Source organism: Alnus glutinosa, chromosome 11 (assembly GCF_958979055.1).
Source record: "Alnus glutinosa chromosome 11, dhAlnGlut1.1, whole genome shotgun sequence".
NCBI classification, from domain to species: Eukaryota; Viridiplantae; Streptophyta; class Magnoliopsida; order Fagales; family Betulaceae; genus Alnus; species Alnus glutinosa.
In genome coordinates this window covers 28,610,177-28,637,649 of record NC_084896.1, presented here as the reverse complement: position 1 = coordinate 28,637,649, position 27,473 = coordinate 28,610,177, and the positions used below count along the sequence as shown (strand labels likewise).

At 36.9% G+C, this 27,473-nt stretch overlaps 3 protein-coding genes and 1 pseudogene across 3 annotated transcripts in view; 2 read left to right on the top strand and 2 right to left on the bottom strand.

Moving 5' to 3' along the window:
• Positions 1-579: 579 nt before the first annotated feature.
• LOC133881408 (ferric reduction oxidase 7, chloroplastic-like) lies at positions 580-9,461 on the bottom strand. Its single transcript, XM_062320332.1, has 9 exons — positions 9,048-9,461; positions 8,857-8,950; positions 8,581-8,778; positions 5,320-5,554; positions 2,371-2,698; positions 2,007-2,283; positions 1,661-1,916; positions 1,113-1,557; positions 580-971 (listed from the first exon to the last, which is right to left on the bottom strand). The coding sequence occupies exons 1-9, from the start codon at positions 9,271-9,273 to the stop codon at positions 802-804; spliced, it is 2,229 nt and encodes a 742-aa protein (XP_062176316.1). The 5' UTR covers positions 9,274-9,461; the 3' UTR covers positions 580-801.
• A 3,604-nt stretch (positions 9,462-13,065) lies between these two features.
• LOC133881365 (cytochrome P450 86A1-like) lies at positions 13,066-14,623 on the bottom strand (annotated as a pseudogene).
• Positions 14,485-26,804, top strand: LOC133881413 (glutathione S-transferase zeta class-like). Its single transcript, XM_062320350.1, has 11 exons — positions 14,485-14,624; positions 14,769-14,868; positions 15,020-15,076; positions 15,275-15,360; positions 15,486-15,557; positions 16,584-16,637; positions 23,526-23,601; positions 24,617-24,678; positions 25,419-25,478; positions 26,066-26,193; positions 26,594-26,804. Exons 1-10 carry the CDS (start codon positions 14,622-14,624, stop codon positions 26,174-26,176), a joined length of 681 nt encoding a protein of 226 aa, XP_062176334.1. The 5' UTR covers positions 14,485-14,621; the 3' UTR covers positions 26,177-26,193; positions 26,594-26,804.
• LOC133881412 (glutathione S-transferase zeta class-like) overlaps positions 14,508-27,473 on the top strand; it is a 33,365-nt gene continuing 20,399 nt past the window's right edge. The window contains exon 1 of the mRNA XM_062320348.1: positions 14,508-14,624. Coding sequence (XP_062176332.1) covers positions 14,622-14,624 — 3 coding nt within the window. The 5' untranslated portion in view covers positions 14,508-14,621. The remainder of the gene's footprint in view (positions 14,625-27,473) is intronic.

Sequence of the window (27,473 nt, the reverse complement as noted above, 5' to 3'; positions counted from 1 at the left end):
GAGCCATTTAATTTAATGGTCTAGTCCCTTCAATCCTGACACTACCCATAGAAATAGGTGAGTGACGCAACCTGACCCACATAACCTATTTAATAAACAGATCGTATTAGATTGACTCGACTCGACCCGCATAACTCGTTAAATTAACAAAATTTTCAATTATTGAACATGAAAATGTCATACAAAAGATATTGGCACAATAATTCTTAATTATTGAACATGAAAACGAATTACACCATTGAAATTATATCCTTATGACTTAGGATGAGACTGAGGGCAATTTTAATTTGGTTGTAGAATTTAGGGTTTAATTTTTTAATGGTAAAAATAAATAAAAAAAATAAGTTTTAATTTATCCGGATTTATGCAGGCACGGGTGGGTTAATCAGGTTTACTAAAAATTGATCCGTTTATTAATCGTGTATAATCAGATTGACCCGGTTTGACCCAAATTCTATTTTACAAAATCTTAATTCACTAATTTGTGTTGGGTTCGCGAATATTTTCAAAAATTGTCAATGTGTGTGTGTGTGTGTATATATATATATATATATATATATATATATATATATATATATATATTCATAAAAACATTTGTACATATATAAGTGTACTTACTTACAAATATACATTTCAACAGGGCAAATTTGGCTTCTAAGCTCATTGATTACATTAAGGGGAAGACAACGAAGGTGGTGCCTACATGATAGGAAGCCAAGGTGTTGCCTCCACTAAGGGGAAGATAACGAAGGTGGGAAGATTGGATACAGCTTATCAAGGAAATACAAATCTAGGGTCACCCTACAGGTCGAAACTATGGCTGTTGAAATGGAAGATTGGATGATGGCGTTGTCTCCTAATGTTATGTGACCTGATTTCTGTAGCAACACTCGTCTGAAGAGGTGGAGGACCGCACACAATGACACCAACATCAACTCGGCCCCATTTCTCGGAAACGTACCCAAAAATTTCTGCAGTAAAGACAAATGGAAGGGGATTCAGAAAGCTTCTATTTGTAGTGCAACAAAAAGGTTAAACGTCATTATAAAGATGCCTTCTTCTTTTTTTGCGTTTTTGTGGTTTATATTTTGAACAGAAATTGAATGCCTTGCCTTTGAAGTCTGGCCTTGAACCATAATAAGTATTGGTTGAACTCGGAAGATTTTGCTGAGTTGACTGATCCTTGTGAGCTGCAGTTTCATTATGCTGCATCCTATCAACCTTTATCCTATCAATCTCGCGCGCGCATTCCTCCTGCCTGGTTTCATTTCGTCCCCAAAGATGCCATATACCAACCACAAGACCCCCAAAGATAAAGACACTTGCAAGCATGCAGATTACAAAAAGAAGCCCCTTGTACCACCATGAAGATATGCCAAAAGGGTTTATGTAGAAAATATCCAGTAAACCAATTAAGATAACAAACCCCAGTGTAGATGAGATAACATATAGTCCAGAAAATATATTATTTCCTGTACCAACCAAAACAGACATACTGCATCCATCCGACATAGGGGAGGGAGAAGAGTTCTTAGTCTTGTGAACTTTACCCTCTTCCTGCAGATAATTAACAACCATTAAATGCCACAAAAAGTGAATGAGATAATGTTAAAACAAAACAAAGAAAAGTACAAGGTTCTGTGAGTATAACTAAACCAACCAGTGGAGGTTCTGATTCCCGAGTGACATAAATGTGAATCTCAAGATTTAGTTTATCAGAGAAATATGGACAGATCGACTCCATGTCAACAGTAGAAAGAAGAGAAAGCTCGTTTGATCTTTTCACAGCCCAAACAAGCAAGATGTTTCGAGGTAGACAGGGTTTTCCTTCTCCTACACGATGGAGAATGTCACTCAAGATAGCAAGAAATGGTGAAATCCCAATGCCACCTGCCACTAAAATAAGGTTTTCATACCTACAGAATAAGATGGTGAAGTCAGTTCACTAAAAAAAGATAATAAACCATAAAAACTTATGTTTGATATCCAGTAAAGCGAGTGCATACATCAAGTGATACGGTAATCCATGCCCGTAAGGCCCCTCAACTGAAGCTGTTATCTTTGTTTGAGGCCGGAGATGTAGCTCATCCTGAAGTTCAGCTTCAGAACTATTCAAGATATTTTCTTTAAGCTTTGCTGTCCATTCCCCGAGAACCTTAATGAGAATGGAGAGATGATATTTACCATCTAGAGGACTAGATGAAACACTGAAAGGATGCCACTGTAGCCAAGATAATTCCCGAACTTGAAGGAAAATAAAACTAAGGGCATTGTACCGTAGATCTACATTGTCAAGAGAAAAAGTGTCATAGATATGGTGATAGCAGATAAACAAGGAAAATATATAAATTTGTGGGGAATTAGTATTACTTGCAGGCTTTGAAAGAATCAATTCCACAGATCCACAAGGAAGACACTTGGCTGAAATTATATCAACAGTCCTTCTTGATTGGCAGAATCTCAGAAAGCGATCAAGTATAAAAATAAATATTCCTCCAGCAGCTATACTGAAAATGAAATCACCAACATGCAAAGCTAAAAAGATAACAAAGACTACATATAGTTGGTGGGTGTAGAAGAACAACTCAAACTGCTGCTTTCTCACTGGATAAAGTGATGTCAGCCACATCAAAAGACCAGCTAAAAGACTAATAACTCCTGCAAGATTAGCAATACCAATATCTTTCCACTCCAATATCTGCATGAAAAAAAATAAAGACATAAGTAGCTTCATCATCTTCATATGACCCTATGTCTCTTTCCATTGAGGTCCTTTTAAATAAATTCTACAAAGGAAGAAAAAGAAGAGGTTTGAGACACTGAGAAAGTTTACAAAGGAGATGGTTTTCTCCTGTAAGGCCACTCAATGACTTAAATAGCCATCTCAATTCGTTTTTGAAGAAGAGGCTGCCAATTCTACCCAATTCAAAAATGGCTGAACCGCATATGGGACTGACACTATGTGAGGAGCATTAAATTAAAGTAAAAAACATAGTAATATAATCATGTAACTATACATTTATGCACATGTGGCATGGCTTCTTCTAAAACCAAGTAGCATTCTGGCGGGTGTGGGCATATAGAAACAACAAGCACTACATAAGCCAAAAGACTATTACTACAAACCAAGCCATAAGCAACTGACTTCTATTCTCATACATATGCACACCATTTTTAAGGGCACCACATGATCCTACAAGCCAAGCTGGAAGCAAGTCACTTCTATTCTCATATATATATGCACACAATTTTTAAGTGTACCACAGGTTGGTTAGCATAAAAAATTGTTTTGTGACATGAATAATCAGACAACATAAACGGGACCAAAAGTAAGTTCTCTAAACAATCATAATTAATGACTCATTGTATGTTAGCTCCATGCTTTCTAAGTTTGCATGTGCTAATGTAATTGTCAGCTATGACCATATCATCAAATCAAGAACATGAGACGTACTTTAGAAAAAAAGGAAGCATGAAGAGATTTTTTAGAACCAATCAAGAAAGAAGTATATACAGATCAAAACAATTTTAGTCTACTATAACACAATTCAGCAAAGTTCATCAGAAAGTCTTAGTATCGGTCTAAGCAAGACTATCAATATGATCTGTCTAAGGATCAGGATTCGTTTTGTCACATTCTCATTCTATGAAGGTTTACCGAAGTTCATTTTTATCCTACTTCCATTGTGCATAAAGTCTTCAAGGATATATATTGTTGTCAAGAATTTGCACTGTTATAGGTATTTAACTGCATTACCATAACAAGATTTCATTCTGAGGACGTTTTAACCCAGTGGTTAAGTGTCTTTGAATAACAACATTGTTATCTGTATAATCATGACCCATACAATTCAAGACTGCCCCGAAGCCACCACATAACCATGTTTTAGTTCCCTTTAGTCAAAATACCATACAAATGTCCTGGTTGAATAGCTATGTTTCAACCCCAAAACCAACATGGTGCACCATCTCATACTTTTAGCAGATAGTTCTTCTCAAGAACACAGCCATTATCAAAGCACAACCCCCACCTCAGACTCAGACAGTCCATCATTCATTAGGCTTCTACTCAAGCTACCTACTCCGACAAGAGTAACATTGAAGGTCCAAGTTTGTTATGTGAATCTTTAGCCAACCTAGATTGTTGTAGAATAACTATCTCTTCATTTCAATAATTTCCCTTTTTACTTGATCCGAATTTTACCACTCTTGCACTGGATATGGATATAACGATTTAACCATGGAAATGTGAATGACAACAGAAAAAGTAGAAGGATCATTTTCAAAGGGGGGTCAAATCACATTAACAGAAGTAATGCCCCCTTCGTCCCATTAAGACACTTTTTGAATTGTCCTAAACTAGATGAAAGTTTAAAAAAAATGAAAGAACATATTCATTTACCTTCCAATATTATCCTTAAATTTGAACCAAACCTTTTTCAAATTTGAACTCAACTTACTTCAAATTTGAACCCACCTTACTCGAACTGTCTTAGAGCATTTCAAAGAGAGCATTTGCGTCAGTAAAATGTTTATAGTTTTTAAACTTCCATCTATTGTGGAACAGAGGGAATAGCTTTTAATACCACACAAAACACTTCCCAAACTATATGTCTTCAAATCCTTTGCTTTATTAAATTATTGCTCTAACTTTGTCATTCCTACTTCCCAATGATCAATTATTGCCCTCTGCATTCCTTTTCTTTTGATATAAAGATTATATATTGCCACTCAAGGGGATCATTCAATTTTCAGTGATTATAGATGTAAGCTTCTTGCAGCTAACAAACAAACAAATAAATATATCCACAAAATAGAATACACATGTACAAGTATAAATGGGACTAAACACAAGAAAAAGAATTACAGCAATAGCACTCACTTCTTGTAGGAGTTGACCCTCGATTGCCCATCCAATTTTTTAAAGTTAGATACACTAAATTGAGAGTTTTTTAACTTTCGGAGAGTAATTGCAAAAGCGATGAACGTTTAGGAGGGTTAAATAAAATTTACCCTTTAAACTTCCACCTATTGTGGAAGAACTACCACACAGAACACTTCACAAACTATGTCTTCAAATCACTTATTTATTAAATTATTTCTCTAATTTTGTCATTCCTACTTCCTAATGTTCAGTTATTGCCCTCTGCAATCCTTTTCTTTTGATATAAAGATTATATATTGCCACTCCAGGGGATCATTCGATTTTGAGTGATGTAAGCTTCTTGCAGCAAACAAACAAACAAATAAATATATCCACAAAGAGAATACACATGTATAAGTATAAAGAAAAAGAATTACAGCATTAATAGCACTCACTTCTTGTAGAAGGTTACCCTCGATTGCCCATGCAATTACATAGAACAGTCCATGGAGAGTAAACAGCAGCATTGTGAGATGTCCAAGCCATACATGATATCTTGTCGCATGCTCAACAGGGATATCTATAAGGCGGAGAAGAACCGATCCCCTTGCAACCGGAAGAAACAAAAATGCCAAGCAATATAATCCAATCGTACCAAAGCGAAGTCCCAGAACTTCCAAAATAAAACAACTGAAAATTCAAATAAACGAGGACTCTTAGCAAATGAAACCAATATTCAAACTGTAAGAAAAAGATATTAGAAAGTGTACGGATTAGATGCCAATTATGAAGAACTTAAGTTTCTTGTACACTACTTGTTCTATCATGACACTTAAATATAAAAAAGTAGAATGAAATAAAAGGAAAAGTAAACGACATACAATAATACATGGTGACCCTCACTTCAAGAATTGGAATTCCACTTCATTAAACATAAAAATATACTTTCACCCCAAGTAAAGGAAATGTCCATGTCTACCAGGATGCATAAATTGAAGTAGGAGAAGGGCTGTAAGCGAGCAGAGCTACTCGTGAACATGCTCAGACTCAGCTAGATTAGCTTGGCTCGGGATCAGTTCGTTTATTAAATGAACAAAGCTTGAACAAAAAATTCAGGTTCGTATAAATTTAGGTTTGGCTTGTATAAGCTCAGCTCGACTCGTATAAGCTCGTATAACTTCATTTTTATTATTTTTAACTTTGTAACGAGAACATGTTTAGTATTTTTTTTTTAAAAAAATGTTCTTCGTAATGTAATAGATATAAGTTGAATTATTATAAGTGTGAGTCTGGATATAGATTTAAGTGCCTTTGTGTGTATATGAGTGAGCTTGTGTTTGTATATATGTGTGTGTGTATATGAATGTATATATATACTATAAGATAAACATATAAAATTGAGATTAGATTATTTAAGATTTGAGGTAATTTCTATAATTACTCAAACAATATATCATAACCATAATTAAATAACTAATAATTAGTATTAATTTTAAAAAATAAAAAAATAAAAAAAATTAAACAATCACGAAAATTTACTTTATTTATGGAATGACTAAATTAATTGAGTAGCTCGTGAACAAGCTCAAATTTGTTCAAAAAATAAATGATCAGATTATCTACCTCGGTGATAAGTGAAAGCTCGGCTCGTGTTCGAAAAAAAAAAATTAAACGAGTCGAGCTTGAACATTTAATACTCGGCTCGACTCGATTATAGCCCTAAGTAGGAGTATCAAGGAAGTAGTATAAGAGACTTGGTTGAGAACCACTTCAATATGTATGTAGTACAAGTAATTACTGGAGATTCAAAAAAAAAAAAAAAAGAAGAAGAAGAAGAAGAAGAATAAGAAGAAAAGAAAAGAAAGATATAGTATTAATTTTAAAAAATAAAATTAAACAATCACGAAAATTTACTTTATTTATGGAATGACTAAATTAATTGAGTAGCTCGTGAACAAGCTCAAATCCAGCCTAATGCCTCCACCAAAAGAAAGATATAGTAAATGTTGCCCATTGCATGATTGAGCTAATGATGAACCCCAAAAGTACGAAATCTCAACCCACGAACGCATCATATGGACTCTGTTTCAAGTACATAGAAGTCTAGAGGTGGCAATTCAAGTTCATGGTTGGGTTCGTGTCTTGTTGAGCCACAGGTATACGGCTATGTGGGTCAACCCGAACTCAATACATTTAATTAAACGAATCAAACCCCTCAACATTTACATGATATGCTTAAATAAACAGGTGGCACAACCCGACTTCCATAACCTGTTTAATAAATAGATCGTGTTGGGTTAATCCGAACACAACCCACCCATTTCAACCCTGATTAATATAAATGGATTAAATTGACCTAAATACTTGATATGACCTAATTAATACAATTTCATAACTTATAAGAAAAAATTATATCAATTATACACATTTCCAACTAGATTTACGACAATCAATTTAATATTCGATATCCAATTATCCATAACCATAATTAATAAACATAACCCAACTTCCAAGGCAATATCCATTGAAAAAAATATTACGGTCCAATAAAGTTCATCTACATAAACAAACATATAACAATAAAGAAGATAGGGAAAAATATATATTAGCCCCCCAAACTACCACCCTTTCTTCGGATGGCACCCCGAACTACCAACACTGGCACTCCGACCCCCTAAACTACCACTTTCTGATTTTTTGGCCTCATCCGTCTATTTATACCATTAATTCTAACAGAAATTGGCCAAAAACCCGAAAACATCCATCCCTTAACCGTGAGAATTTCAAAGTGTAGAAGGGTATTTTCAGAATTCTGTTTAAAATTAACGGCATAAATGGATAGATAGGGCCAAAAAATCAGAAAGTGGTAGTTTGGGGGGCCAAAATCTAAGCATTAGTAGTTTGGGGGGCCATCCGGAGAAAGGGTGGTAGTTTGGGGGGCTAATATATATTTTCCCAAGAAGATAAGATTACATTCCAACAAATAACATGATAAAGCCTTCTCACTAAGCATAAATATTAATTATTAACAAAATGAGAAATAGATGGAGTTGAAATGTAATTTAAACCTATATAGGTTATGCAGGTCAATTGCGGTATAAACGGGTTGACCTATTTATTAATGGTGTCTAATCGGTTTGACCCAAATCTTAATACACTAAACTCTAACTCGCTAATTTTGTGTCGGGTTGCATGTCTTATAAAGTTGCCAACCGTACATAGATCAGGGGAGACAAGACGAGTTATTTGTGAAAGTAGGGACGATGTGCAATGTGGGCTGACCGAAGTATTTGGAAGAGACATGGCTCCTTATGTTTTTTCTATATGTTGTTTCTTTCTCGAGTAATGATTCACTACCACCTTTTAATACAACTTTTCACCACCTTGCTTATGTGGCAAGGTGGTCCCCTACTACTTTTTAGGTTTTAAAAATAAAATAAGGTGGGGGACCACCTTGCCACATAAGCAAGGTGGTGAAAAGTTGTATTAAAAGGTGGTAGTGAATCATTACTCTTCTTTCTCTCAAAACAAAAACATTTACAATTAAATGAAGCAATTAAGACCCTTTGGTGAAATGTGACAACTTAAAAGTGTTAAAATTCTGAAAAATGAAACACCGCGAAAGTTAGCAAGTAGCAACTAACTTCTGCTCATATAAATGACAACCGAACATAGCCAGCGAAAAAGGCAAGGTTGATTATGAAAAAACATTGTACCTCTTCTCTTTTAAAGTAAACTGGAACTGAGAGATTAAGCTGAGTATCTGCATGGTATACGCATACACAGACCATATAACAAAAAGAAGAAAGAGGAGAATCCCAATAAATTCCGTGGCAGAAATAACCCCAAATGGCCCATCCACAAGAACGGGGAAAGTCCACAAGCGGAAACTTGGATGTTTTGAAGCCTTCTTCCTACAAGGAAAAGTTGTACGTTAAATTTCAAAACCAGATATCATGGACACAAGAACTCCACACTTGACAAATACGTACTCATGGAGCTCCTCTTCCCCAGAGATGATAAGATAAGCTATGGAAAGGAACGCAATAACAAGAATTGGGCCGCTGTACACCATGAATATGCTTCCTGCAGTTGGCGACATGGGAATAAAATTGAGGCTACCAAACAGTACTTGACCATCACGTATGGAAAACAAATGGAGAGAACAAGTTAAAGGACCAACCTGTAATCCCAAAAACAGAACCACTGGTGGCCTGAACCCATTTCCTTCGCACTTGATTAACAAATTCCGCTGGGGACAGGAAAATAAAAGCAACCCATGCAATGAAAACGACCCATATTACAAACTTGAGACTCCACTTGGCCCATGACACAAAGAGAGGCGTCTTCTTGACATAACCAGCACCTCGACTCAAAAGAAGAGGTGTATCAACAGATTGTTCATCCATGGCCAGGAAATTTTCTTTTTCCTCAAATGTCTTATGGCAAACTCAATCTCCCAACGAAAACCAAATGGGAGAAAGCCACATTTATACAGAAAGAGTTTATCAAAAGAAGGCGATAATTTTGTGGAACCCATTTCTCCAGCATTACTATAGAGAATCCTGTCAATCATACGAAACACAGATTCTGAACCACTAACGTTGTTGTAGTCTAATATCTGAAACAATTCCCTCAAACCAGAAAAGGATACACAACGGTGGTAATTACTCTTTTACAGACAAATAAAAACCGTCCAGCTGGCCTTATTGGTGTATGTGCAAGTGGACAACTTAACAGGACGGTAAAGAGGACAATTTTATAAGTTTTCTTGTGTTTCTTCAATAATAATTAATAACGTGTTTCTTCTGTGCCCGCAAATTGGGCAGCAACAAGAAGTCATTCCGGTTGGAATCTCATCATTTTTTCTTTATTCATATTTTTTCTTTTTTATATTTTGAAAAAGACACCCCTCCTATTTGAAATTTATTTTTCCTTCCTTTTCTCTTATTATTACTTCTTTCAAAAACAAAAAAAATATCAACTTTAAAACATTTTTAATTTTTTTCTCTTTTTATATCAAATCAACATTTTTTTATTACTTTTTAACTAAAATACTCCCTACAATACAATTTTTTTTTTTTTTTCATTTTTTCCATATAAATTATTTTAACTTTATATCACATCAATCCTATTTTCCAATCATTCAAAAAAAATTCCTAAAGTGATGGGAGGGGTGAGGGATTTTCAAACATGGTCGCTCTTGTTTAAAAAACATACCTCTCCCTTCCACTTTCTACCTCCCTTCTTACTCTGGTTTTTTCTTTTGTTCGCTAGTGTTTTCCAACCAGATCAATAATTTTAATCTCTCTTCTAAGCATCTGTCTATCTACCTTCGTTTTGTGTCGTTCATCCTCTCCATATCCGCTGCTGTTGTTAATTTGTTGGTTGTGTTTTTGCTTTGAATAATAGTTTTATTCTCCATAGATTTACCATCATAGTCGATCTATGGGATGAATGTTAGTCATGTGTGAAGGGTTATTCCTCACGACCTGGATAATACGGTATGAGGGGTTATCTCTTACGGCCGGTTTAAATAATTTTTTTTAGAATATTTGGCTATCATTGTCTTAAATTTAGTTTGTTCAGAGCAGGTCTGTTCTTTAACTATTTTTATACATGGGTTAGTGAAAGATGAAAGCTATAGATATCACTTTATTGTATGAATTTTGTTTGTATATATGACTTTGTAACCTTATAGCATGTGACTACGATTTTGCAGAACTTTATGCTATGTAATATAAGAGCTTTATACTCCTAATTTTTTTTCAATGAAATACTCAAATCTTTCATTTAAAAGAAAAATTAATAACGTGTCGGATTTGTGATGATGATTATAAAATTTTGATCAAATAATAATTTTAAAAGCGTCTTATTATTAGAGGGACACAATATTGTAGAATTGCTCCAATTTGGGTGGCATCATACTATCATAGTATTAGTATTTGTTTTTTTTTTTTTTTTTTTTTTAACATGTTCACACAAAAATGAGAGGAGAGATTCGAACTTATTATATTTGTGAACGATTTTTCTCAATTTATGAAAATGATTGAGAGTGATATCATTTAACTTATTATATTATTGAACGATTTTTCTCAATTTATGAAAATGATTGAGAGTGATGGCATTTATTATGATACAAATGATGAAAATGATTGCTACCTTAAGATTAGAGAAAACATAAAATACTTGAAAGAATTTATATATATAATGCCCAATCAAATCTTATCTTCTCTGGGAAGTTTGATGTTACACAGAGAACGAGAAGGTCCACTCAATTTATGTGTGGTATACCACGGTTGCTTTCTCGCTTTCTCAACCGGAGCCAATAAATTTGTTTGATACGCACCCTTGTCTTTGGCATAAATATTTGGTTTGGTATGCATCGTCCTCATTGCCATTGGCATAAATCTCTTATTCATTAATTCATTCATGCATGTAACTTAACTTTATTATTCACTTGTGCAAGTCTCGAGAGAGGTTAATGCATGAATTAACATGCTTTTTTCAATTGATTTTTAGACATATGGAGTTTCTTTTCAAGTGAATTAACTTTCTTAGTCAACACAAAATTATCAAATTCAACATAGTCAATCAAGTATGTGAATCAGACAATTTAGTTACCACAAACTCTTTTTTCACACTCAAGTTCATTCATCTTTTTAAAGGTTCATTTATTCAATTTTTCCCATTCGGAGTCACTTTTAAAATTTTCACTAGATTTAGGGGTCTCCTAAAGTCACATAGTCAATCAAGCCATTGCCAATTATTCATAATTGTCTTTTTGCCCATCAAATCAAAAATATTCCAACTTTTTACATTTTTATATCACATCAATTATTTATTATTATTATTCAAATAAAAAAATCCACTACAAAACAAAACTTTTTTACTTTTCTATAAAACATTTTCAAATTTTATATCACATCAATCACTTCTTATTACTATTCAAATAAATATTCTACAACACAACTACTTACTAAACACGCCCCAACAAATTCTTCAATTTTTATTTTATCAAGGTCATTGTTTTTCTCAATAGCAATGACATATGGCCTAAACCTTTATGGCAAAGATCTCAACACTTTCCTGACAATTTTTATTGTCATGAATTTTCTCACGTAGGTTAAAGCCGGAATTCACAACACAATTTAATTTAGTATGAAATTAATCAAAAGTATCATCATCCTTCATCCTAATCGCCTAAAGCATGAAATTTAATTTTCCATGGATAGTACCTTTCTTAGACATCATATAGCTGGACCTTACACTTTTGGATCCGGTGCAATACATTTTTTATGGGCCGACCCAAATACAACAATACCAAAAAAGGCAATCAGAAAAAAAAAAAAAAAAAAAAAAAAAAAAAAAAGAGAAGAAGAAGAGGAAGAGGTAGCTTAAGTAGGTGTTTGAGGGTGGTCAAACCACCCAAAGAGATTGTTCAACCATCTCTAGAAGTTCCAAAAGGGGTGGTCCGACCCCTTTTTTAGGAAATATATTATTACATCATTATAATAAAGGTCACATTTGGTGGATAGGAATATGTCAAATAATAGAATAGCTATTATTTCGTTTGGTTTTTAGTATTCCTCCTGGACATAACTATTTACACTAATGAAATGGCATTGATTTTTTTTTATTTTTTCCAAAAAACCATCTAATCTTTCTTTTTTCTTTCTCTTTATTTCTTTTCTTCTTCTTCTTCCCTTTTTTTTTTTTTTTTTTTTTTTTTTTTGTTTTTGGGTGTGTTTGGTAACCACTCTCCCCTCCCATTCTCTTATTTTCATTTATCCAAAAAAAAAAGAAAAGAAAAGGTCAACTTCAAAACATTATAACTTTTTTCATTTTTTATATTACATCAATCATTTTTTACTTTATATTATATTTTTTTTTTAACAATACTTTATATTACATTAATTACTTCTTACTGCTACTAACAAAATTTTATTTCAACAATCTTTACCAAACGCACCCAAAGTCTATAGAAAAAGAAAGAAAAAAGTCTCCATGGTTGCTTATTAGTTATCACTCCCCTCTTTTTTCAAGGTTGCTAGGAGGAGATCTCGCTCTCAATTCCTGTTGTTCTAACCCTTTCACGTTTTTTTTTTTTTTTTGGAAAAACTACAATTTATCCCCTAAAGTTTCATGTAAATTGCAATATTTGCCTCCAAAGTAAAAAAAAAATTACAATGGATCCCAATAAAGTTTCAAAAATTTGCAATGTAACATTTCTGTTAGCTGATTTTGTCTTCCCTGACAAAAAGTATTGCACATGTTGGTCTTGACTTCACGAAAATGCTCTCATTTTTCCACCCGTTGAATTTTCGTCCCTCCTTTTTCAACCAGAGAGCTAACGTGGATTCAAGTACACTTGGAGCCCATTCTTCATGAACAACATGAGAGACATCTTCTGCTTCACTCTGTGACCGAGATCCGGCAATAACCGGTACCTCAAAAGCATAGTCGAAGTCACATATTTCATTTGCAAGTAAGCCAAGTCATTCCCCAAACAAGTCCTATGTCCATCATTGAAGGCCACAAACTTGTACCCATCATTGGGCAGTTCGAACCAGTCTCCATCTGCCGAGAGCCACCGGTCCGATTTGAACTCTATGTAGTCCTCACCCCATATACTCTTCATCCTCCCAACTGAATATATTGAATACGTCATTGTCGAACGAGCTAGTACAAATGTGCCGTCTAGCAAAACATCGTTCGAGACGACGTACTTGAAGTCCTCCGGCACAGACGGGAACAAACGTAGCGTTTCAGCCAATGCGGCTTTCTGGTAGACCAACCGATTGGCCTCGTAAAAAACCAACGGCTCTTGGACCCATTTCCGGTGGTCGGCACCACGTGTGTCGTTCAGGATCGTTGATATCTCCTTGACGATCTTGTCCTCGACCTCCGGGTAGTGCATGACAAGCCAGAAGAACCAGCTCAGTGCCACCGACAACATGTTGCGGCCGGCGAGGACGAAGTTTAGGGCGATGCGTTGGAGGACGGACATTGAGAAGGGTTTGTCATTGACGTCACGTTTGTTCATGAAGCGAGAGAGTAAATCATCTGACGGAGATTCCTTATGTGACGTGATGGCATCGTTCATGTAGTTTTCGATGACTTGAAGGCTTTCTTTCAATCTCTTTCTCCGCTCCAATACTAAATATCTTTCCCAATCTCCAAAGAAAACCTGGGTAGAGAATGCGTTGGAGAGTGGATTCGGTGGCAGTGTCAAAGACTCAAAGGCCATGGCAAACGGGTGGAAAAATGAGAGCATTTTCGTGAAGTTTTGACCAAAAATCACACGTGAAGTACTTTTTGCAAGAGAGACGGAATCAACTAACGGAATGACTATATTGTAAATTTTTGAAACTTTATTGGTTTCATTGCAAATTTTTTTTTTTTAACTTTAAAAGCAAGATTATAATTTGAGTAAAACTTTGGGGGTAAATTATAGTTTTTCTTTCTTTCTTTTTTTTATTTGAAATTTTTTTATCCTCTCAAAATTGATTTAAAATCATTATTCAAGTTTAGTAGAACAATTTTGTCTGGTTGGGATTGGGTATTGATTGGGGGAGGCCAATGACCGGCTCTCTCCCCCTTCAATATTAAAAAATTCACTTTCAATTGGCCTTAAAGAGTGCGTCAACACTTACTGTTGTTTTGTGTTGCGTTGTTTAGGGGAAACCAAATCAAGAGCTGCAAAAAGAGATCGCTGATCGATCGAATTATCCTTCTTTGTTACTTGGAGCGGGTCATGGTATGCGCTATTACAAATTACAATCAGTATTCTCGTTATTTTTTATTTTACTTTTAGTATATGAAGATTTGTATATGTGCTGAGAATTGAGTTTACTCTTTATTTATTTATTTATTTTTTTTTGGGGCGGGGGGGTTTGATTAGGCGAGTGGAGGCGGAAATGGCGATAATAATCAGCTGAAGCTGTATTCGTACTGGAGGAGTTCTTGCTCCCGCCGTGTACGTATTGCCCTCAGCTTGAAAGGTAAGCCCCCGCTTCCTCTTTTTTAAATTTCTTTAAATCATTGTCTTTTGGCTTTAGTTTATGGTTAGTCGATCATTAATGGTAAGCCCCTCTAGTCTTTTATTGATCAAGTACTGTTTGACTGTTTCAATTTTGTATAAATCATGTATAGAGCTGAAATACGAGAACAGAACAGTTAACTTATTGAAGGGAGAGCAATTCAGTCCAGGTCAGTTTTGCTTCTCTTTTGTTCTTCTTATTTTTTCCAAACCTTGTGCATGTGTTCTTTTTCTCAAACGCCTGAATGAATTCTATTGCTCTACATGCATTCCATAATTGCCCCGCCCCTTCTACTAAATTTGATATCTCTATAATTAAAGGAAAAAAAAAAAAAACTCTTGAAAGCGTTTTCTTTTTTGCTGCGTAGAGTTTAGAAAGGTTAATCCTCTTGGTTACGTGCCGGTGCTTGTGGATGGAGATTTTGTACTTTCCGACTCTTTTGCCATCATAATGGTATATAAGTAGCAATTTTTTTTTTTTAATAATTTCTTTACCGTTTGTCTCATCAAACATCCCCTTCATGTACATTTTCAATCTTTCCTATAATGGTTCTTGTTGTACTTTTGTAACGCATGCAGTATTTAGAAGAGAAATATCCCCAGCATCCATTGTTGCCTCAAGATCTTGAGAAAAGAGGCATCAACTACCAGGTAATAATGCATCTGTTTTTGTTTTGTTTTGTTTTGTTTTAAATTCATTACCCAGTATGAATGGATTGATTATTGATTCTTGATTAAATCAAGAACCTGTGTGCTTGCACTTGAGAAATTGCAAATTATACTCGTCAGTTCGCATGTGGGAGGTCGCTGTGCTATTTTGTGCTATGAGGTTTCTTAACCAACTTCTCTTATGCTCAAACTAATAGATTTCAGTAAGGTGAAGTATGACTCTTTATATGAGTTTAAGCTTAAGAACCCATATTCGTTGAGCTCTACATATTCCATCAAATGCTCTTGTTAGAAAATGTGAATTGTTCCTTGGCCATTGAAGTACTTTATCTCAAATATTTGTCAGTTGTACACAACAATTCTGACTAAAACTGTTTACCTCTTGTCTGGAAGTGACTCCAGTACTTGCATTTGTTAGTTACTCACACAGAGTTATAACCATGTCATGAATAAGAAAGTTGGTAGAAGTGGGTTTTGTAGTACCACTCATAATTTTCAAAGAAATTTGGAAGTATTTAAAAACATAAATGAAAGAATGTTAACACACGGACAAAGATAAGCTTAAATATTTATGAATCTTAATATTGGAGATCTGTGCATGGCCTCACGGCCCATGGAGAGAGTTAAAAATCTGAAATAAAACCTGGATACACATTAACAAGGATGGCTGTGTCTGCTGTGGTCGTTCTGAAGTAATGTCCAGTATATGGGTGCCCTAAATTTTTCTGACACACCTGCACTTAGTTGTATTCTGCATGATTAATAACACTAAAAGAATTGTTTTGTACATGGTAGATAATATGCAACAAAAATCCTTGTTTAGAATTACTTTCTCGTCTAGCCTTCAAGGATAGATGCTGGAATAGTAATGACGGTTTGAGTTTCCTGATGTAATCAGCATAACTGTTTGTCTGGTGTTATCTAATTTTTCCTACTATTCACCAATGATTTTCAAGTATGTTTCACATTCAGAGATTAATGGGCTTTCTTTTACCACATGATATGTAGGCTGCCAATATTGTTTCCTCAAGCATACAGCCTCTTCAAAATCTAGCTGTACTGGTATGTAGCTGAGTGAGACTTTTGTGGTTATATATCCATCAGTTATAATTGAGACAATATTTGTATAATTAGGGTAGCAAATGAACTAAGTTGTTTATTAATAGTTCCAGCTCAACTAGTATATACTTGATTAAGTTTAGTTTGATTAATAAACAAAATGAGTCTAAACAAAGATTTAAGCTTGTTTATCAAATGAGCCAACCCGTATAAAATTGTATAGCTTCAATTTTATTCTTTATAATTTTGTAATGATAACATTTTAAGTATATAGAAGTGAGAAAAAAGAATCCTTGTTAAGGACCCGGGTTTGTGATCATGTCGGTTTGGCTAGGGCTACAGCCGCAGGGTCTAATTCCCTGTGCTTACCTATGTTGACGGGGTAGATGATAAGAGGTATTCGAGGTACCTTTGCCTCCTAACAACTATTGGAGTTGTGTTGATAATTTTTCTGCATATCTTTATTCCTTCGAATCCCCATATAAATAGGTGAATTACAAATACAGCAGTAATTGCTTGATTTCCATTTTTAGGGAAAGTATAATTTCCTTTATTTGCTTCCTACAAATCAGCTACTAATTGGGAAGTAAATTCCTTATTCTTAGGCTACAACTGGGGAAACACAACCCCTTATTCTTAGGACTATCCTACCAAAAGCCGTGTGTCTCAAGCACAGACTTTTCCCTTACATATTCGCCTCAGCCGCCACCATGGTTAGCATCAGGGTTTGCTAGGGTTTTTTTTGCGCTTAACACAAGTGTGTAACACTCCTTCCCCCTTAAAATGACCCTTGTCCTCAATGGGACAAGTAGGGAAACGAAGCTTGAAGTCCGAGAGAGATTCCCACTTGGCATCAGCTGGTGAAAGGTCCTTCCAGTGCACGAGTATCTCCTTATTTCCTTGCTGGAGTCGTTGGTCAAGGATGGCTTGGGGAGTCAACTGACTATCGTCTGAAAGGAGGGGAAGATCATCATGTATTGCAATGCCAACTCCTACCCATTTCTTGAGAACTGAAACATGAAAGACATCATGAATTTTGGCTTGGGGGGGTAGAGCCAATCGGTATGCTACTGAGCTGATTTTCTTGACAATTCGGTAGGGGCCGTAGAACTTGTGAGCTAATTTCTGGTTGTGTCGTTTCTGGATAGATTGCTGCCGGTACCCTTGGAGCTTCAAGTAAACCTATTCACCCTCAGAAAATGATTGCTCCACATGGCCTTTATCATACACTTGCTTCATTCGGTTTTGGGCATCCAATAAATGCTGCCGCACCTCTTGCAGAATTTTGTCTCTGGCCCTCAAGGTATCTTCAACTGCGGCTGACTTTGTGGTTCTTGGGACGTAAGGCAATAGAGAGGGTGGAGGCCGCCCGTACACAATATAGAATGGAGTCTACTTGGTGGCCGAGTGATACTCCGTGTTGTAATAATATTCCACCCAAGGCAGCCACTTAGCCTATTGTTTGGGTGAGGAGTTGGTGAAACACCGCAAGTACATCTCAATGGTGCGGTTAATGACTTCCGTTTGGCCGTCTGTTTGGGGATGATAGGCGGAGTTGAAGTTGAACTTGGTCCCATGGAGGCGGAAGAGCTCATGCCAAAAAATTCCAGTAAAGACGGGGTCCCTGTCGCACACAATAGAAGATGGAATTCCATGCAATTTGAAAATTACCTCAAAGAAGGTTTGTGCCACCTGTGCCGTGGTAAAAGGGTGCTTGAGGGGTGTAAAGTGCCCGTATTTTGAGAGGCGGTTTACGACCACAAAGATGGTGGTTCGACCATAGGAAGAGGGCAACCCATCGATAAAATCCGTGGATATGTCGGACCACACGTGCTCGGGGATGGGCAGGGGCTGCAACAGTCCAGCGGATTTGGTATTGGCAGCCTTGTGGCGTTGGCAGGTATCACAATTTTTGATGAAATTGTGGAGTTGTTGCTTAATTTGAGACCAATAAAAAACTGACCTGATACGTTGGAGGCCCTTGTGATACACTTCGTGAGTGCGGTTGTGAAATTCTGCGATAATGGCTGCTGCAATGGGGGATACGGACCTGAGGTAAGTCCTATTTTTGAAGTAAATTAGTCCTTCCCGTACCTACCACGGCCCTTTGATGTTTTGCTGCTGGATTTTCTCGGATAATTTTATAAGATTAGGTTTGTGCCGGACTTCTTGCTAGATGGGTTCGATCCAACTAGGGACTGGTGAGGATAAGGCCAAGAGAGCCCCTTCTTGCTGTCGAGAGAGAGCATCAGCCGCCCGGTTGTCATGGTCCTTCTTGTATTCTATGACGAAGTCGTACCTCATAAGTTTGATCAGCCACCTATGCTGCGCCTTTGTGGCTATTGTTTGATCCCATAAGAACTTCAAGCTACGGTGGTCAGTTCGCACTACAAACCTGTGGCCCAAGAGGTAGGGGTGCCATTTTTGGACTGCGGTGACCAACGCGAGCGTCTCCTTTTCATAGGTGGACAGGACCAGGTTACGCCCATGGAGGGCTTGGCTGAAGTATGCAATGGGACGTCGGCCTTGCATCAAAACGGCCCCAGTGCCAAAGCCGGATGCGTCACACTCAATTATGAATTGCTGGGAGAAATCTGGTAGGGCTAATACCGAAGCTTTGGTCATTGCTTCCTTGAGCAGCGAGAAAGACTCTTCAGCCTCTTCATTCCACCCGAATGCATCCTTTTTTAGGAGTTGCGTCAAGGGCCTTGCGAGACTGTCGTAATGCTGGATAAATTTATGATAGTAGTCGGTGAGGCCGAGGAAACCCCTAAGTGCCTTGAGGTTTTGAGGTTTCGGCCATAGTAGCATGGCCTGGACTTTTTCTGGGTCCACTGCAACCCTGTTCCTATTGATGATGTGGCCCAAATATTTTACCCTTTGTTGCTCGAATCTGCACTTCTCCTTCCGAACATACAAGTGGTTAAATTTCAGGATCTCTAAAACCTTATTGAGGTGCTGCAAGTGTTCATCCCAAGATCGACTATAAATGAGTATGTCATAAAAAAGAAAAAGAACGAACTTACGTAAAATGCTGCCGAAGATGTCGTTCATCAAAGATTGGAAAGTCGAGGGGGCATTCGTGAGGCCAAATGGCATGACTAGAAACTCGAAGTGCCCATGATGCGTACGGAAGGCTGTTTTTTTTCTATATCTTGCTCCCTCATCCGGATTTGGTGGTATACGGAACGAAGGTCAAGCTTAAAAAAATACTGGGCTCCCTGTAGTCATCCAACAGCTCGTCGATCAAAGGAATAGGAAACTTGTCCTTGATATTAATCTTGTTGAGGGCTCGATAATCTACACATAATCACCACGAGCCGTCTTGTTTCTTAACCAGCAGGACCGGAGAGGAATAAGGGCTGGTGCTTGTTCAGATCACACCGGTGTTCAACAACTCTACAATAATCTTCTCTATCTCATTCTTTTGATAATGGGGGTACCTATATGGTCGCACATTCACTGAAGAAGACCCCTGGATCAGGGGAAGTTTATGGTCATGACGGCGCTTTGGTGGAAGCCCCTGTGGTTCTCCAAATAACTCTCAGAACGCCTCCAAGAGTTGTTGCAATTCTGGGTCCTCTACGTTCGGGCACTGCTGCTCTGCTCCTAGTTCAACAGCCAATAGTTGGAGTAGGATGCCTTCTGAACAGTGACGCAGCTCCCTTTGCATTTTTTGTCCTTCTAACACTCGGTTACTAGGGGAGTTTATCCCGGTCAGTAACACCTTCCACCCCTGCCATGTGAAGCTCATGTGCAGGGATGCAAAATTCCATAGGATGGGGCCGAGGGTCTTGAGCCATTGGGCCCCAAGGACCGCGTCATACCCCTGGAGGTCAATGATAAAAAATTCTAATATGAATAAGGTACCTTCTAGCAGAACAGGTATCGCCGAGCATTTGCCTCTACTGGAAAGCCTTTCTTCGTTTGCAACCACCACTTCAAATGTCGCGTTTCTGTCCGGCACCAGTCCCAACCTTTTCGCCAATTGGGTATTGAGAAAATTGTGCTTGCTCCCAGAATCAGCCAACAAAATCACCCGTGCCCCCTGGATGGTTCCCAAAATTCACATCGTTTGAGGGGTTGGCACCCCCGGAGATGGCGTGAAGGGAAATCTCGGGAATCACGAACTCCTCCTCTTCTTCCACCACTCCTTCTCCTGCCGGGCTGGAACGCTCAGCTTCCTCTTCATAAACCCCCTCAATCAAGAAGAGCTTTTGGCAACTATGCCCCGGCGAAAACTTCTTGTCATAGTTGAAGCAAAGGCCCCTATCCTTTCGATCCTTTAATTCTGTTGGGTTTAACCTCCGAACCACCAGAGCTCGGCTTTGCACCAGATTTGCGGAAGGCAAAGGGGGCGTGTTCGGCGGACCAGTGGTCTTCTGAGGCTCAAAAAAACTTGGGCTTCTCCGTTGTGACAGCAGCCACGCCTCATACAAACGAGCGAGCCCTACTGCTGAGGAGAGCGTAGTGGGTTGGGAGGCTTGGACTTCCGGCCTAATGCTCTGCTTGAGACCGCTGATGAACCCACCGACTTGCTGTGCTACTGAGAGCCTTCCCACCCTGCTCAGCAACTGTTCGTACTGACCCTGGTATTCTCGCACTGTCCCAATTTGCCGCAACTTCGTTAGGTCCCCAAAAAAAATCATCAAACTGAGTTGGCCCATACCTGACATGAAGACCCTCCTTCATTTGTTCCCATGTTGCCCCTTCCTTCGTTTCTTTAAAGAGCTGGTACCACAATTGGGCCTCGCCGTCCAGGTGGAAAGTGGCCAGCATCCTTTGTCATCTTTCGCAGTATTCTGGAATTCAAAGAATTGCTCCACTCGACACACCCAACTAGTTGGGTCTTTGGTGCCATCGTACTTGGGGAAATTCAGCTTGGCCACCTTCGGAAAGGAGCCGCCCGACTCTGTTCGGGTGACTGTTTTGCCTAAGCGTACGTCGGATGAACTTGTGGATTTGTTAGCCTCCTCCACTTGATTTTTCTAGAGCTGATCAACAATGACGGCCAGCATCTCCTCCATCTGTTTCGTGATTCGTTCTTCCATCGATCCCACCTTCTTCTCCAAGTTTTCGATCCGTTGCTCCGTCATGCTGAAACTTGGCTCTGATACCAAACTGTTAAGGACCCGGGTTTGTGATTGTGTGACTGGTTTGGCTAGGGGTACAGCCGTAGGGTCTAATTCCCTGTGCTTACCTATGTTGACGGGGTTGATGATAAGAGGTATTCGAGGTACCTCTGCCTCCTAACAACTACTGGAGTTGTGTTGATAATTTTTCTGCATATCTTTATTCCTTCGAATCCCTACATAAATAGGGTGAATTACAAATACAACAGTAATTGCTTGATTTCCATTTTTAGGGAAAGTATAATTCCCTTTATTTGCTTCCTACAAATCAGCTACTAATTGGGAAGTAAATTCCTTATTCTTAGGCTACAACTGGGGAAACACAACCCCTTATTCTTAGGACTTTCCTACCAAAAGCCGTGCTTCTCAAGCACAAACTTTTCCCTTCCATATTCGCCTCAACCGCCACCGTGGTTAGCATCAGGGTTTGCTAGGGTCTTTTTGCGCCTAACATAAGTGCGTAACACAATCCTCTTCTTAATGAGATAGATATCGTTTGAAGTCAAAATTGGATTATATGAAGGGAAAATAAAAAAATTACTCTAGGTTTTAAATCATTTCAAAATTGCTATCTACGTCTCTACAAAAAAAAAAAGAAAAAAAAAGAGATTCTCTACTTAGGTTTTCAAAACTTTATGAATAACTCTTTCCGTCCAAACTACCAATGCATTTGTTGCCACATAAGCACTTCCCCAGGTCACTATAGCCGTGTATGAAATTCCAATTATATTCTCAACAATAACAAAAATAGTAAAAAAGAAAAAGAAAAAAAGGAAAACAGAAGAAGAAGAAAAGTACAAAAAAAGTTGGATCTATGTGGGACTTGGGTGGGGGTCGCAAGTCCACCCACCATCTCACATATCGGTTTTGTTCAGTTTTTTTTCTGCTATTTTTATTATTTTTAAGGATAGAATTGAAATTTCACACAGATTGTAGATATGATGTGTCAAATTTAATACGTGGTTGTGGTGATCTAGTGACGTGCTTAAGGGTAGCAACTCCGTTAGTAAGTTTGATGGAAAATATGATGGAGGAAGTAAATCTCAAAGCTTTGAAAACTAGATAGGAAATCCTTTTTTTTTTCTTTTTTAGAAACTGTGGTAGCAGCTTTTATACGCGTTAAAACCCAGAGGGTACTTTTTAATTTTCCGCTATAAATTTGTAGATATGGTCATAAAATATGATGGTAATAGTCTACTTCATGAAAAAAAAAATTTATATGATTTGTTACAAATATAAGGTAGGCGAATTTAATTTCATAAGTTCATAAATAAAAATTAGTTTATCTAATTAACTTGAATGATATAAATTTAACTACAATTATAGCCTGGATTTATGGAAAAGTACAAATTTCAATAATGGTATTAAAGAAATGCTAATTCTCCATCTCTATCCATATTTTTTTTTTCAAATTAACCATTGGATCTGTGGGTCCCACATGGTTGATTTGAAAAAAGATGGATGGGAGATGGAGAAATAACATATCTCATGGTATTAATATTTTATGAGGAGATGAAAACGTTAATTAAGCGCTCGTGAGCACACTAGAGCTTATTTGAAAAATAAATTAACTAAGCTTGAACATGTAATTCAGTTTGGTGATGAGCTTGAGCTCAACTTGTATTCTAAAGAAAATTAAACAAATTAATCTTAAATTTTTAATACTCAGCTCAGCTTGACTACATCCTTATTTGTTATTTATGACATTGTTAGAACATATATGATATTAATTTTGCTTTTCTGCTTTTCCCATTTACAGAAATACATTGAAGAAAAAGTTGGTCCCAACGAGCAACTTGCTTGGGGTAAACATCATATTGAAAATGGTTTTGCAGGTAAACTTTCACTAAGCTGGCACTGAACCCAAATCCTCCCTCCCGCTCCCTTCACCCCCAGAGAGGAGACAAATACCAATTTATACATGACACGTGGAATTTAAGTTCAATCTTACTTTTCTGAAGGCTGGGTTGAATTCATACATTAGATCTATGGCACTAGAGTTGTTGAAGATCTTTTGGGTATGGATTCAGCCATGGATGGCTGTCCAAGCATTATTTCACAACAAGCTGATGACAAGACCAATTCTTACACTGCCATTGAATGAATATAATGTATACAGAATTTTATCAAGCTATAGGGATTAGGGGAAGATATCTGATAATAGTCTTTGCAAATAATATTGAGTTATAATATAGCCACAGCCTGAGCATTCAGTCCCTCCATAAGCTATTTTGGAGATACGCCTGATGACACTAATTCTTTGATTTTAATTATCTCTATGAGTTCCAAACTATCCCATGGTCAGCAGCTCACAAGCTTAACAGTATCAGCCCCACGGTAGGCGATTCGCTTACATATTAGTTATAAAAAAAAGTATCAGCTAGGTCTATTATCAATAGACTTGATATCAAATTTTTAATGTAACTTCAACTTTCTAGGTTGTGTGACTAGTTTTTCATTACTCATAAAGTTCAAGGGAGTTTAACTATACATGGACTTTCTACTTGGATAGAGTATTTTTATTTTTTATTTTTTTTTATAAGTGCTTAGATAGAGTATTGTATCATGTAGAAGACATGTTAAGTGCACAATGGATTCTTGATCTGGTGGAAGGATCGTATCTATTTGTTTGTTTGGATAATCAGGTCAATTTTCCTATATCCAAAGACCAATCATCGGAATAATTGGGGAGAAACAAAGGGTGAATACACTATTTTATTTTCTTGGAGTATCTTGATCTTTCTAATGACTTTTGATTTCCTCCCTGCTTTGTGCAGCTCATTATGTGATAGTTTCTGCTCCTGAATGGCAGTTTTGGCTTAATTTGATCACTATTTCAATTTGTTTCAGCACTCGAAAAGCTGTTAAAAGACTATGCTGGTCGATATGCAACTGGAGATGAAGTTTTCCTGGTTTGTTTTCTTGCTCCATCTGTGTCTCTGCCTGTGAACTTGCATATAGTAGACACTGTACTGTTTGCAGGCATTTTCTAGGGAGGGTTTGGAAGGTGCTACAGATGTATTACGGCTCTTAAGAATGCTTTCTTCTTAGTTGGCTATCTACATTTAATGTACTAGGTACCTAACCCTAAACACACAATCTTAAACCCTAGATCCTTTCAATCTAATTTAAAATTGGCTACTGCACATAGAAAGACTGAAAAAAAAATGTGCGTCTTCTGAAATCTTCAATTTGGTTCCACATATTCCAATATTCCTTGGGGCTTCTTTGCTAAGAAAGTCGTCAACCAGCCTGAAGTTGCTCTATCTTCTACGTCGGAAGATATCTCTTAATGTTATTACTACCTTAAGTATTGAGAGCAACTGCTAGCCTCTGGCAGCAGAATACAATATAAAATGTCTGAACCCACTCAATCTTTGGGACTGCAATCTGAAAATGGTTCTTCTCCCAAACCATGGATTCCAAGACATGAACGGACCAAACTCAACTCGAAGCTCTAGGCTTTTGACATAAGTGTATAAATATAAACAGTTGTGCTGATGCCAGTCTTATACTATTCATGGTTTAGGCACATTTCAGAATGCTAGAACTTCACTTTCTACTGTGCTGCAGTACAAGAGCTTGAGTGGAATTCGTTCGTGAATTAAGGTATTTCTTAAAACATAATGTAATGTATTCTCTATTATTGCAGGCAGATTTGTTTCTAGCGCCTCAGCTTGATGGAGCAACTAAAAGGTTCAATGTTGACATGGTATTGCTCATTCTATAAATTAATGTGGCAGCTACGTGTAGGAAACATCTTAGTTTATATTAATGTGAAAAACTGTAACGGTCTTACTAGTAACAATATTTCTTCCTATAGAAAAAGTACAAAATAAATAAAAATGAAAAAGCAGGGGTGGATGGCTGACGTTTTCATTAAATGCATTAAATTTATCTGCAATCTGGTTTAATACCAACTTTTCCTTTGATCTGCTGTATTTACACTTTGTTGTATGAACAGTAGCTGCACTTTGTCATGGACCTAGAGTTTAGCCTTCATATATGAGGATAGTCTTTTTCCTTTTAGGTTGTAAATGCTACTGGAACCTGGCCATCAACTAGAATTTTTGCTGTGGATATTTTTGGCTTCATTAGTTTTGTATTGCTTTCTCCTTTTGTTGCTTCTTTGATCTTGTTGTTTAATTATTAGAAGTACGATTATGAAATTCTCTCTCTTTCTCTTTCACTCTCATGATAACAACTATATCGAGTTGTCCAGAAATCTAGGGTCTACAGTATTTCTCTATCTGTGTTTGCTGACAGGTTTCCTTTTACTCTTTCAATTTTATTCTGCAGACCCAATTCCCTCTTTTATCCAGGTTGAATGAGGCATACATTGAGATACCAGCTTTTCGAGATGTTTTGGCAGAAAAGCAGCCAGAGGCTCCTCCTGCAAGCACTTGTTAAACGAATTGGTTAAGGAGGTGCGTAGAAACATTGCAGAATCAGCAATTATTAGCTATTTCTTATCCATCAGGTGTCCAGTACATACATATACATTCCAGAAGATGGGACCAGCATATATATATATATATATATCTTTTCAATAAGCGTTTTGCTTAGCAAGTGCTGTTTAAAAAAGGGAAGATGAAAAAGTCTTTCTTGGATAGATTAAAAACACAAGGTTTAAATCTACAAAGCTAGACTCAAATTTTCCGATCATACGGGTTCCATTTGCGTGCGATGCTTTTTTCAATTTTTAATTGTTGCATGGTTTTCTTAATGCTCGTTTCGTTGGTCATATAAATTTGTTTGAAATTGTCATTCTTGTTCATCTGAAACCATTTTTCTATCAAGCTTACACTTCCAATCTCAAAATTGCAGCATGAAGTACCGCGTGGTCAAGCTTTAAGATACGCATGTGAGAGCACATTTGTATCTAGGTGTTGCAATAAAGGTCCTTACCGTACGTCATGGAATCGTGTGGAATAATGTTAATAACAGTTGAGACTGAATTGATACATACAATTAACGGTTTGGATTGCCTGTTTGAATTCCCTGAAATTCAGTTTGCTTTCAGTTGTTATTTGTGTTCTCTCCTTTTTGTTTTCTTCTAGTTGCATATCAATCAGATATCAGATTTATAGCGGAAAAGATGTTTGGCTCCCTTTTTTTTTTTTTTCCCTAAGAAATATTTAATTTATCCAATATCCAAATATGAACTCAAGTTAAATTATTACTTTAGTTTTTCTTTTAATGAGGCATGGCAAAGATCTTTAAAGCCTTTTGAACAACGAAAAAAGGAAAAAGATCGAGTTTAGACTCAAATAGTAGTACCATCCATCTCTTCATTTTGTTTCTTCATCCTAATCACCTCAAGCCTAGAAGTCAACATTTAAAATTTTGAATTTTAAACAGATTTATTATTTTCGTGAGTGACCTCTAGAATGTCTCGTGCCTCCTTAGCAGTTTTTAAAAATCAATACATTAAATTGAGTATTTTTGAAGTTTAGGGGATAATTGTAAATGTGATAAAAGTTCAGGTATATCTAGTAAAGTTTTTCTATGTTTTAATATAGTTCTTTTTACAAGGGGCAAATTAATTTTCCATCGATTGTACCTTTCTTAGACATTATATAGTAGATACTTACACTTTTAGATTTAGATCCAGTGCAATACTTTTTTTTTTTTTTTTTTACCCGTTCTTAAATAAACGACCCAAATCATGACAACAATACCTAAAAAAATTATCACATCATTATAA

What these genes read in the sequence shown, in the direction of transcription:
- LOC133881413 (XM_062320350.1), top strand. An exon ending in TATTGCCCTCAGCTTGAAAG is followed by an intron (nt 14,869 to 15,019) that starts GTAAGCCCCCGC and finishes AATCATGTATAG; the next exon opens with AGCTGAAATACGAGAACAGA. An exon ending in CTGGAGATGAAGTTTTCCTG is followed by an intron (nt 24,679 to 25,418) that starts GTTTGTTTTCTT and finishes CTATTATTGCAG; the next exon opens with GCAGATTTGTTTCTAGCGCC.
- LOC133881408 (XM_062320332.1), bottom strand. Translation starts at nt 9,273, where the DNA reads ATGGATGAACAATCTGTTGATACACCTCTTCTTTTGAGTCGAGGTGCT. An exon ending in TTTACTTTAAAAGAGAAGAG is followed by an intron (nt 5,555 to 8,580) that starts GTACAATGTTTT and finishes TTGAATTTTCAG; the next exon opens with TTGTTTTATTTTGGAAGTTC. An exon ending in GATTCTTTCAAAGCCTGCAA is followed by an intron (nt 2,284 to 2,370) that starts GTAATACTAATT and finishes TTGACAATGTAG; the next exon opens with ATCTACGGTACAATGCCCTT.